General features: G+C 34.4%; 1 protein-coding gene across 3 annotated transcripts in view; it reads right to left on the bottom strand.

Moving 5' to 3' along the window:
* Positions 1 to 451: 451 nt before the first annotated feature.
* Positions 452 to 13,172, bottom strand: part of FBXO8 (F-box protein 8) — a 19,931-nt gene continuing 7,210 nt past the window's right edge. The window contains exons 4-6 of one of the 3 annotated variants that reach the window (XM_035557932.2): positions 5,790 to 5,908; positions 4,025 to 4,221; positions 452 to 3,456 (exon numbers count right to left, since the gene is read on the bottom strand). In XM_035557932.2, the coding sequence (XP_035413825.1) occupies positions 3,269 to 3,456; positions 4,025 to 4,221; positions 5,790 to 5,908 (504 nt within the window). In that variant the 3' untranslated portion in view covers positions 452 to 3,268. The remainder of the gene's footprint in view (positions 3,457 to 4,024; positions 4,222 to 5,789; positions 5,909 to 13,172) is intronic. The other 2 variants (XM_050710451.1, XM_035557931.2) reach the window with 2 other exon arrangements.

Raw genomic sequence — 13,172 nt, 5'->3', positions numbered from 1 at the left:
CAATTCCACTGTCAGGAGAGAGTTCTTCCACAGCTTTCTAACGAGCAGTCACAGAGTATTTCTCTTGGTACAAATCTGTAAGTTGCATGGCCAAATTTCAAAGGGCATGCAGTGGTGGAATCTCCTACTAGCTTGGGAATCATTTTGCAGTTAATAGTATGATCACATTCGCGTAATTAGTTTTGAGATCCTCTACGTATTCTGAAGTGCTTGATCAAGTAGCTACTTTCACAGCAAACCAACAGTACAGTGCTTAGTAACACCTAGGGCAGTGTAGTAGCTATCACTATTTTCTTTTCAAATGTACATGGAGAAAGCAATAGTGTATACTGAAGAAGACACTGCCCAAACCTTTGTTTTTAGAGGACTTCTGGAGGACTAAGGAAATTCAAACTTTATCTTTTCTCTTTGTAAGAGTGGTTTTACACCTGCTTAAGATTTTTTTTTTCTTGTAAAACATGGCAGAAAATTGCCTAACTTCAAGAAAATTCTAGATTTTTTAAATAAATAAATAAAAATTACTTATCTGCCACTCTGGAGAAAAACACAAACCTCAAAAAAAAACAAAAGAAAACAAAACAGATGAGATGTCTATTGTCATTTTTTGTTTATTGGTTACCTCTACGGGAATTCACATGTGGCACATTGAGGTTTTCTGTTCCACTCTGAATTGGTAACATAAGGTACAGCATGAGTTGGGTGCTAATCAACTAATGCTGTTCAAAATCATACTCAGAAGATCAGATGCTGTTATTTGTACATGAGTAGTTTTTTTTTTTTTTTCCCCCTGGACTTTAAGCATGTTGTCCTGTTTCTAATTTATCACCCTGGTCTTTGAAGCTTTCTAAACCTTGTTAATAGATGTACTCAACTATCCCAGACATAACATATTCTGCCTGCCTGGACGCTTTGTTCTGTATCTGCCTGATGATGGGAACCGAGGGTAACTGGAAAGTAAGAAAAATGCAGATTAACGAATTGTACTCTCATATCAGTGCAAAATCTAAAACACTATCTCTCATGTCAACATAGGTGCCAGTGAGAAGAGAATTAGACCTTGAGCTGCATTTGTGGTCCCAGAAGAAAACTCTTCTAGATAAGATTAGTTGTAACTTCAAAATTCACTGAATTCTTCTCTTTATGTGCGTAATGTCTGAGGGGTGTTTTCTAGAAATCTGTAATCTGCAGTCTTCATGTAAGAGCACCTCAAGGAGCACACAGAGACTTGTCCTTATTGTTGGTTTTACAGATTACATTACAATTTTCCTGTTTTTTTTTTTTTTTTGAACAGGGACAGACGTTTGCCTAAGGCAATGTTTAATATAATGTTTTTAACATTTCGTGTTTGAGATTAATAAATGATTAAGGAATGCACCCTTGGGCCTTGTGAAATACATGAAAGGACACAGGGTGAAGCAATGAGGGACCCTGAGAGAGGGGAATGATACTGTAAAACTTCGCTGGAAGATTGCTGCAATACTGCTGGCAGTGTACGCTACACAAACACAAATGACATTTAAACTTGATTAAAGGTAATTTAATAAAAAAATACAACTCTTTCTGAGTGCATTTTTGCATGTGAACCAGAGCTATGAACAAAATCTTGCTTATGCTAAATACTTGAAGAAGCAGCGGTAGCTACGTTTTTCCCCGTTATTTATGTAGCCCTTATGTAGACTGAAGTAAGTATATTGTCAGTCATTGCTTTTCTCACATCTAAGACAAATGTAATAACCACTCAGTGCCAAAGATAAAGCAGCAGTGTGGGCAAAGTGCATGCCTATGAGGAGTATGACCTGCATTCAATTCCTGTCTCTGCCATAAGCTTCCTACATTTAAAAAAAAAAATAAAAAAATCCACAGCAATCTCTAAAACAGAACTAAGAAGATCTTTCTACCTCATCTCATGGTGTGGTAGGTAAAAATGATAAATCTATTAGTTACCACAATGAAACCAGATGCTAGAGATAGCTGAGGATTATGTAAACAAACAATCAGGAAAAGATTAAGGAATGACTCGTATTTCAACTACATATGATGTCAGTTTAAGAAAAGCACTGCACTACAAGTTAAAACCAGGCAAAAATCCTCATTAACTTCATTTTCACTTCAAATGCACTAATATTCTAAACGCTTCAGAGAATGTAAGATACGACCTGACTTGAAACCATTTCTCAAGTATTTTCATAAATCTAGAAGTATTTAAAAAGCTAGCTACGTAAGAGACTCAGAAAGAATACTTCAGTATCTCAGTTGGCCAAACAGTCTGCAACAGCTCCAGACTTGCACAGTAACCACTCTAAGCGTGCACAGTCACTGTTTTTAACAGCTTTAACAATGAGTCATCTGGTATAAATTTGCCTAGGCATTTCCATCATTGACACTTCTACACTGAGGGAAGTGGTTGAAAGAAGCAACATGTTTAGCTGCTCTCTACCACTTTCCCTGTTGAAATTTTCCTTTGCTTACAGCGCTAAATAGCTGAATGTAGTTGTCCTACATCACCAATGTGCCTACAATATAGGTTAGCTATGTGTAAAACACACATTCTCCCTAGGCTGTGCCAACTGACATCAGGGTTCATCTAAAACAGAGGCTGTAATCTTCGTTAAATTTGAGTGAATAGCACATTGCTATTATTCAAGTTAGTCATATAGCATTAAATATCAATTTAGATATTTTACAAGTATTCTGTCACCTTCTAGAATAAAATTTCTTATAGTATTCAAATCAATGTTTCTCTAACATATGTATCTGAGGTAATTAGCACTGTAAAAGAAAAAGCTTAATGCAAAAGAAAGAAGTACACTCTTAAGAGATAAAAGGAGAAATTTTAGTTAAAATATTTTACAATAAAATAATTATGATTATAAACCTCTTTAGTTAAATATGTACACATTACATGGCATTTTAAAAAGAATGAACTTATTAAAGTTTCAAGCAGATCTAATGCACAAATCCACCACTGTCAGCTTAGACTGTAATGTCAGTTTTAACATTTGTAAATAGCTGTGTCAGACTAATGGCATTGTTTTGTGCAAAACTAAAAAAATTACGAAAAACAAATCTCCAAATCCTTCCATTCCCACAGTAAACAGTTAGAAAAGGTAGTTTGCACATACACACACTTACACACACAAACTTTGATTGCATACAGAGGTTAGAATGACCAGCACTAAAATAACCCCCATCTCTACAAAATAATCAATTTCTTGAACTGATGTAGTTTTTGAAAATTACAAATATTAAGTGCTAGCAAATTGTGCTTTTAGGCAGCCACATGGCCAATAAGGTAGATGTTGTCATAAAGGTGCCCTACAAAATCTTCACTAATATTCTGTGCGGCTCGTCGCGTATTTCGGATGAATTCTCTCTTTGACATTTTGTTCTTCACATGAGGGCTGGTTAGATCAATGGAAAGTAGAATCAAAGAGTAACACAGTACATAAACTGCATCTAGACAAGAAAAAAAATATAAAAGGAAACGGTGATCATTGCAAATATTATTTCCTGTCCAAGAATCTTACCAAGTCTTCAGCATCAGGGCCTGTAACTGTACATATAGGTACATAAAAATACAAAGGGATATCCCACCAACATAAAATTTAGTATACCAATTTTCAAAGTAATAACATCAGCACATTGCCAGATGAACAATTACAAATCTCTTAATATTTCTACAATATCCAAAAGTCACTGATGTGTCTATATACATTCATTTAAATGGATTCTTGAAGTTTTTATAAACTAAGGTCAACATCCAGCTAAAGCTTATCTTTAAACATCTTTAAAAGCAGACCCATTGCTGAAAACTGGCTCCCCAGCAACCAATTAGAAATGCTTATTAACTTCAGTGAGGCCCCAAATTCCCTCATTTCTCTGGTACTATCCACAGGGTAAAATGTTAAGTGTGTAAGTCTTTGCAAGAGGGAATTTAGAGAGAGTACAGAGCTTAAACACAGAAAAAATGAAGGAAAGATAACAAGATAACATGATTCACTGAATCAAAGCTCTTTTTGCTTACCAGGGCTAAGGCCAAGCTCTCTCATCAAATCAGGGTTACAAGCACAGAATCTGTGAGAGAACTTTGTTATAAGAGTCTCAAGGTACTCCCCACGCTCCTCAGGGGCATGAATATGTCTGAAGAACTCTCTCAGTGCATTTGGTAAGAATTGATTTCTGAAGTTGTGCAGCGTCACAAGGTCATCCAAAACATCTCGCCTGGTAGAAGAAAATCCCACATGATTAGAGAAGTTTCTTTTACCTATTTACATATGAAAATGTAGGTTTAAAAATCGATACAAAAGGTTTAGAGTAGTTTGAGCTTTAGAATAGTTTATTAGCTTTATTTTTGTTGAAAGACAAAATTATCACTAACAATACAAAGATAGTAATATAAATGTTCTTCAGGCACTTACAATAGTAACCAATTATCATAAAAATATACATTAATTAGCAGTTTACGTTTCTTTATATACATAGTCACTTATACTACACATAAAGGCTTCAATTCCTTTAAGCTATCCGACAAAGTCATTTAAAGAGACAGTAAAGGGAATACATTTCTGTGTATCATGCAGATTTTGTTGCCTAAGTAGAAGCTGTTATAGCAGTATCTTGTTAAAACCCAGCTTAAGTTAGATAAAATTTGCTCTCAAAGCCCTTTTAAAGTCTAAGTCCATCAGAGTGCAATGCTCTGAAGTGTTTTCAACTGCGCACAGAAACAACAAAATCATTCAGACTAGCCTAAACAAACAGACATGAAGAAGACATCTGAAGCAAATTTGGAAATAAATTTGAGTGAAACAAAGAATATTCTGTTACATTGGTCCTTTCTATTAAACAGTTCAATACTAAGAGGGATATCTAGAAACCTAGTTTAACTTTCAGTGCCTGATTACACTCCATGAAGGGAAGATGAATGGCAGTAGGGGTTGCTAAAATTAACTTGCAGTCTCATCTGATAAATGGCTTTGTATTTCTTCTATTATACCACAATTTCATAATCTGAAGTTTTATAGCACAGGACTGTCAGTGGTGATGATACTAAAAAATGACTTCTAATAACAGGAGTTCTTTAGTAGTACAGGCTGAATAGGATGAGAAGCAGGAGAGGATTCCTGCTGTAAATGCTGCTGTTCCTCTGCTCATCCTGTGTAAGTCCAGTTGTTATTTTCCTCCTCTTACAACTTTTGTTTGAACTGGTAGTTGATGCCCCTCTTTCCTGATACTGCACCACCCCAACCTGAAGGTACCCTGATGGGCAAAAGAAAGCACTGTTGAGGTGGAAAAGCATGCTACAGTAGGGGGTAGAGTTCCCTACCACAATCAAATAGTGGTTAGACAATCCATCATTAATTAAAAAGCTACTACCACTTCATAAAAGGACTGTTTTTCATGCTTAACACCAAAAAGAAAGACCAAATCAAAAAAAGCAACAAATATCTACAAGTCCTGAACATCATACAGCACAAACTATCATGTGCAGTTTGAATGCACACTACAGCTTACACACAATTTATATGAAGAATTGCAAAAATGGAGAAATAGCACACTGTATGAGATTGATACATTGGTTATAAGTAATATTTTCAAGGGTTCTTATAAGGTGTTATAGTCACAAATTCTAGAACCAAGAAACTGTTCAGATTTAGCAACAGCATTACCTAGCTGTGTTTTCATGTAGTTTTATATCAATAAAATTATATTAATATAAGCAAAATATTTATTGTTGAATGGTGCTGTACACTGAGAATAGCAGTTTTCGCCTTGCAAGAAATTCAAGTTACCTTTCATCAAGATAGATTCGCAGCTTCTTCCAATTTAGTGTTCTTGTGCAAAAGATAAACTTAGCTATTTCCTTTGGCGAATCGTCTAGTATGCCTTTGGACATAAAGTAGTTGACTCCCTGAGATAAAAGATATGTACATATAAATATGTTTAATCTTCATATTATGTTTAGGAACAAGCACTGTCCTTAGCAATGTAGGAACATAATACAATTATATATATATATATATATATATATATATATATATATGTTTTTAAGCAGAATTATTCCTCTTCCTCTCAATAACATTTCAACATGCACAATACAATCTAAAAGAAACTTAATATGTTGTTATGGTTGAGATTTTACATATACTCACAGCAGGACATTTAAAATTATGAATCCCATAATTCTGTAGTATCTCATTTACAGTGTAAACTAATATTTCGGATTTAATACTGTTAAAAATTGTATTTAAAACGCTACAGGGACCATAACTTTTAATTTCATAACTCTTGTAGAGAAGAAAATCTTAGCCATAGTGTTTTGTCTTTTAAATCTTTGACTAAAACATTAATGTTCTCACATGTATATGACGCATCACATTCAAATAGATGCATTAAATGCATTTGTTTAAATGTGTAATAATGCAAATAAACACAAGCACACTGATTTCAAAGCAGAGGTAAATATAAACATATATAAATGTGCATACACATAAATAAGAACACTGCATCAATATATAAATACCTTAAGAAAGATAGAACTATTGTGTATATTTAATATATTATTATTTCCAGAATTTTCCACTTTGCCAAGCACACATTTCTTATAGAATACACATGCCAAATTTCATTTAAAAATAAAAATATTTCATAAAAAATATTTCAACGATATCCTGAATTCTTTATGTTCACTGCAATATCCCAAAGCATGAAAACTATTTTCCCTTTGATCAAAACCACACTGATGGATTTTTAAAATGTTCAAATTTTCCAACAACAAAAATCTAACCAACTAGCTTCATTTAATTTGCCAGGGAGTGGGAGCAGTTCTGAGAATTGGTTAAACAGAAATTTTACGTTCCTTAATTACAGTATCTATTACACCATAACGTTGAAATAATGTAAAATGTGTAGGGGAGTGCATCTCTGTGTAGGCAGTGTACACCAAGGTAGTGCCACTACCTGTATCACCTTTAAAACACTTCTGAAATCTTCTGAAATGAGACCACTATTTTTTGTAAGTCTGCCCTTTTAGTTTACATTGTATACATTACATCTATAAACACGTAGGGGAAACCTGTTCAGTCTATAAACTAACTTCCCAGTGCTGTGCAATTTTGCTTAAAAAAGAAATAAAGTACTGAGCATAGGTTTGGAGAGATGTTTTATGAAGTGGATCAGTAAAACAAAATCTCACGTATATCAAGTAAAAAAACAAATTAGAATATATGCCCTGAGATACAGAGTCAGATACTTAAGATATCCATGACAAGTGAAAAGCCAATAAACACCTGTAGTATTATCCAACCTTTTTTTTTAACCAGTCCATAATTTTAGCTTATATATTTACAAAAAATAGCAGTGCAGAAGCATACTTTATTTTTAAAAGAGTGTTTTCTAAAACAAATACAAATATAAAGGTTTTATACAGTTAAGAACAAAATAAACCAGCAGTTTTAGTGCCTGATTTTAAGAATTATTTGCGACAGTAATGAAATGTACTGCATTATACATCTGCATTTAAGTCCAAATTAGATTATATTTAAGTCTGTTTGAAATAAGGATGGGCAATGTATGGTTAAGTACTTGAATGAATTAGTACTTTCTTGAATTAGAGGTAAATGGGAATGTAAAAATGGGAGACCAAAATGAGTATGAACCTCTTATTAATTTCTCTAGTATTTTGACAGTGTATATGTGACTAACAGCAGGACACCAGGGCTTCACTATTCTTTACACTTTTGGCTTAACTATGCCTCCTTTACTTATATCCTGACTTAATGAGACTTTAGCATTTGCTTCACTAAGAAGTGCTTGTTTAAGGTAATATAAACTGGACCCTGTCAAAGAAGTTTCAGTAACGCTCTACTTTTAAAAGCATTTATGCTGCAGCTATTTAACGAACACTTCTGCAACATATCCAGAAAATACCTGGCACTTCATAGATGAAACAACATGAAAACAAGACAAATAGGGGATTGATTTTTCTGTGTCAGTAAATGCCGTAAGTCATTTCCTTTGTGCACTAGATTACAACTCAGTGTAGGATCCTTACCTGATACTCTAATGAGTCTTTGCAAAACGTTTTTATCCTGTCTCTTAATTCCCTCTCTCTCCCGACCACACAACACTTGACAATCTCTCTCTATGTGAATGCAGTCTCTTTATTCATTTTCCTCATCTCTTTCACAAATAAACAGGGCATAAATAAAATACACTTCAACACAAGCCATCATCTTTAGTTGCTGTTTATTGCTTCCTAAGCAACCACAAATACTTCGCAGCAATAGAAACCTGATTTCTCTTCAAAGTTCTTAAATTTTCGCTCACAGCAAATTAAATTTATTTTCAAGATTTAAGGCATGTCATCAAATCTGCTTTCCGTAACACTGTAAACTCTGCCTTGAATTCCTCTCAGAACCCACATTTCAAATAAATCCCTTTAGGAAGCTAAAATGGTTGCTTGTGGCAGGTATACTAGCTGAAATAAGGAGTCCTACACACTATTAAAATCTATGCTAAGATTATTTTTCAGTCATCTGGTGATTCTCCTAGGCAACGTTTGACTGAATTCAGCTAGGCAGATCTGGGCCACTATCCACCAGGTCTGAAGAGGTCTTAACACTTAGGAAATAGAACAGGATGAGCTGGTTTGGAAGAAGAGTAATTAGGTGAACAGCACAACAGCCTAGATTGCCAGCAGCTCTCTAACTTCTGCGAGGAACCTGTTTGTCCCTATGATATTCTCAGCATTATAGAGTTAGGAAAGATTCCTTAAAGACACCTTGCCTTCCATGGCCAAGAAGCCAGCTCTGGATAAAATCTTCATGGATTAGAGTACTTAGATCGTATGTGGAAACAGCAATCACAGCTATAGCTCAACAGTAACAAGAAAAACAATTCCTTGTATTTCCATAACTTATTTTCTATAATTGCTCTTTTTTTTTTTCTTTTTTCCAGTCACAAAATGCTTATATTACCAATCTATTCTGTTACAGCACTGACACCTCTAGCTTACTTCCTCTAGTTCCCAAGAGTCTTTCCATTCATTTATATCCATACAGGACAGCTAAAAATCAAAAAGTTTTCTTTTACAAAATTGGTTTAATTTCTGCATTGATTTTATTATCTTCTAATAGTACTCCCAGAGTTTTTCAGTAAAGTAGTTAACATTAAAACATTTGTAGTTGCCTTGGACCTTTCTGTTTAGTTACACACACAAAGCAAACCAACCGTACTCTACGTTGGTGACACAGAACTCTTTGAAATCACATTTCCTCTCCTCCTACACATAACGTTCTCTGTTTTTAATATTTAAATGGAATTGTCTGCCAAATCAGAAGTAGGAGATCATGATGCTTTTTACCTAATGGACATTTAAAAATACTACAGCTAAATATATGACAAATACATTCGTCAATAGAGACAAATTTCACTTAATATTTGAAATCTGATATAAACATTTGTACACTGCTCTATTTGTTCAGCTTATGTAGTTTTAAAAGATGACTAAGGAAATTGCTAGTAGCATATCAACATTAGCATTTTCTGTTGACTTTTTCAGGCTTTGGTAGGATTATGTAAATATCAACATGAAATGCAGATTTCTTTCTAGACTGTGCTATATTTTTTAAAAAAAAGGAGGATTTTGATCACCAAATAAATGTAAACATTCTTAAATGCTTAGGAAATACGGGAATTCAAGTTTAACTACTAGCTTGATTATATAGATGATTTTCTGGGGGGCAGTGACTCTGCTTTTATTTTGTATATAAATAAAGGTCCCTGGCCTTTTCTATCCCCAATTTCTATTTGGGACTTCTAGGTAACACTAACATGATTAGTAATGATAATTAGAAATGTACAGTATTATTATTTACATTTCTTTTCTACATAAATACAGTATCTTAATACATTTCATGGTGATTCTTCCAGAACAGAACACAAGTACTGATTTTATATTTTCCAATAGGTATTTATAAGGTTCTTTTCCTAAGTTATCAAGTCATACAGTGATTTACTTATTTGGTGACAAATGTGGACACAATATAAAACATCCACTTCAACAGCCTCCTTCATGGTATGTCTTTAAAATACAGTCTCGGTGATACACACTTGTGATGCAATCTTTTAATTGTAGAAATATTTTTCATGTTACACAGCTTCCATAACTGGTAATTTAGATGACTGAAGTTCTTTGACTTAAAAGGACAGTTTTCAAAATGGTTTCAACTCTCTCATCCATTCCACCTTTTCACATAGTTAGAATGGAAGTTGAAATCACATAGAACTTCTTGCCCCTGTCACATGCACATACTTCTAATATTCTTAGGAGAAATAAATCAATGGATCTCATCCTTGGCTTGCTTAGTAGATCACTATGAAATGGGTTCCAAAAATTTGGCTAGAAATATACAGCACAGTAAATATTCTATTATCTACAGACTATCTCTAATTAAAAGCCAGGTAAGGTAGCTTTATGCACCTCACTAAAAATTCATTTATAACCAAGAACAGAAAACTCACCTCCCTAGTAAAAACTAAGGGCAGCTGGTAATGAACGAGCCAACTTCCATAAATTGGAAAGCCAAGTACAGTGTAAACACTGTCTCTGTTTACTGTACTTTCCTGTTATTATGCTACATAAAGGATATCCTGACCTCTATGGAGGCTGAGAGCTTTAGTACTGTCCAGATTCCAATAAATCCGTACAAATAAATGCTATTAAGCAGAATCTGTAAGAACTGCTATCATCAAGAATAAAACAAAAATTAGATCTTCTTTCCTGACCAAAGTATGTTTCCACCTTCATTTCCAATCTTAAATCCATAGCATAGCCCCGTGTAATAAACTTGACAGTGTATTTTGCAGGGAGTCAGAAACACTATACAAAAAAGTGGGAAATAACTTCTGGTTGCTTACAAGCTCTGAGTCATAAGCATACATGATATGGAATGAGCACTGCGTGAGAAACATTTTGCATATGCCATACACTCTTTAGAATAAAATACAGCAGAGACCATGTAGGCAGATTAAACAACAGAATATTCATATTCAAGTCTTAATACTAACACTAAGCCACCCCTTCTCCCAAAAGAAAACAAAAAAAAGTTCCAAAATCTTGGCTACAGTGATGCTGCCATTATGATGAAAAACCAAACAACAAACAAAAGAACAGAAACCAAACATGCATTGGAAGGTTTTCAGATTGTGTAATGTGATTACGCACATCCTTTCAGCAGAATGTGAGCACCTGCTATGAATTATGCAAGCTCATGCACACAACCGATACATTAAATTACAGCAGATATCACAACACCATGCACACAACAATGGCTAACCAGAGAATCCTACCACAAAGTGTGTAGATGCTCTTCCCTACCCCGTGAGCCACCGCTAGCTCTGGAGCTGTTGCTGTGGAGCCTGGTTACCCATTTTCATGACATGGGCGGTGTCCTTTGGAGAATCTTGCTCCTGTGGCTGTAAATATTCCTATTTTTATAGTACTTTGACCAGGTCTGTTATCAAATGTAAAGCAGAGTTTGGCAGGAAATTCCATGACACAATTTGTCATAGTGGAATGTCATATCATATATTCCAGTCACACTGTCCTTATAATAATAATTCTGCCAATATCACAGTTGTAAACAAGAAAAGCAATGGTATCTGTGAATTCTCCTGAAACTCAGGTCCTGAATGATTCCTGCCAGGCTATGGTGCTCCACAGGGAGAGAGGAACAGAAGCCCTTAGGAGATATCCTGAGGTTTTAATCTCTTACTAGGCCTGACACAGACTGTTCGTATCGCCACTGTACAATATAACTATAATGAAACCAGAAGGAATGTAGCATAACAAATTTAATACCTAGTTTAGGTATACTATAAAGTAGCTCTAATTTGCTCATCTTCATTTCCTTGAAAAATACCAACACCTTTATTCAGTGCATTTTGTGATGGCTCCAAGTACTTTAAACCTAGCACAATTACTTTAAATTAGGTTGGAACATAAAAGTATATTATAAACTGAAATATGAAATGAAAAATTATCCTAAAACAAATTGAAAGGCAAATAAAAATTTGGGTGGGCAAGGCTGTTGCCAATTAAAACTTCATATATCCTTGAAAACACATTGTGTTTCATTTGCAAAGCTTTATATTTATTACTATATTCATTAAAATACTGCTGAAAATCAATGCTTATCACTCAAGCAGCAAGGTGCTGATAAGACATCTCAGCACTGTGTATCAAAGTTCAAGGCAGAGCTCTACGAGAGAAATTACAGAATACTATAATTTGTGACTAATAAAAGTAGTGTGTTTCTTTATCAAGCAGAATATGAGATAAAGCAAGAATTTAAACAAAATCCCATTATTGTAATGATTCATATGACTGCTTTATTTATTTCACCCTGCGGTCATAAGTTCATGTTTTCTGCATCTTATCAGCAGAGTGAACTATTGGCTCCTGGAAGTATATCTTTTCATGACTCTTAATTCTTTTCCTACTTTGGATTTATTCAATTGCCACTTCCTTGTGTATGTATAAATATATGCAGGAAGTTAATATTCCCTTTTGTTCAGTACTGTCTACCAACTCTTCCTAGGAAACATGAAGCAGGAGGAGTCTGGTTTTGTACACAAAAGACTCTCTTTGTCACTTTGGCATTAACTATATATTTCCCAGGCAAAAGATGTCTACTCTCAAAGTCTTTTCTTCTTTGAAAGGTGACAGAGAGAAGGCAGAAACTGACTTTTCCAGTTAGTTACATGAATTAATAAATGGAAACCTTTTAGTTTGACATGGGGTATTTTTTGAAAATAAATATATGGCATTATATACTATAAAAAAGATTAGCTTTATGCAGAACAAGTGTCCACAGAAATCAAACCAATCTGTTGAGTAGTTCAGGAGTAAATCTTCTTCCATAATATTTCAAGATGCATTCCTTGACAGTGAAAGTTTAAAAATGCTTTACAAGAAATTGCAATTGTCACAGAAGTAATTGCTGTCACTTTACACCTCATCCTGCTTTGCATGAAGTCAACTAAGTGTGATCAAATCCATACTGTGAAGCAGCATTTTAGTTTATGTATGCGTATTATTACCCTTTTTAAGATTCTCACTGCCTCTTCAGTTAGGATTTCCCCCTTGTTCCCATGCCAATACATGGTTATGA

The sequence above is a fragment of the Cygnus atratus genome, chromosome 4 (assembly GCF_013377495.2).
Source record: "Cygnus atratus isolate AKBS03 ecotype Queensland, Australia chromosome 4, CAtr_DNAZoo_HiC_assembly, whole genome shotgun sequence".
In the NCBI taxonomy this organism is placed as follows: domain Eukaryota; kingdom Metazoa; phylum Chordata; class Aves; order Anseriformes; family Anatidae; genus Cygnus; species Cygnus atratus.
The sequence above is the reverse complement of the archived record's forward strand: the minus strand, read 5'-3'. Positions and strand labels throughout refer to the sequence as shown.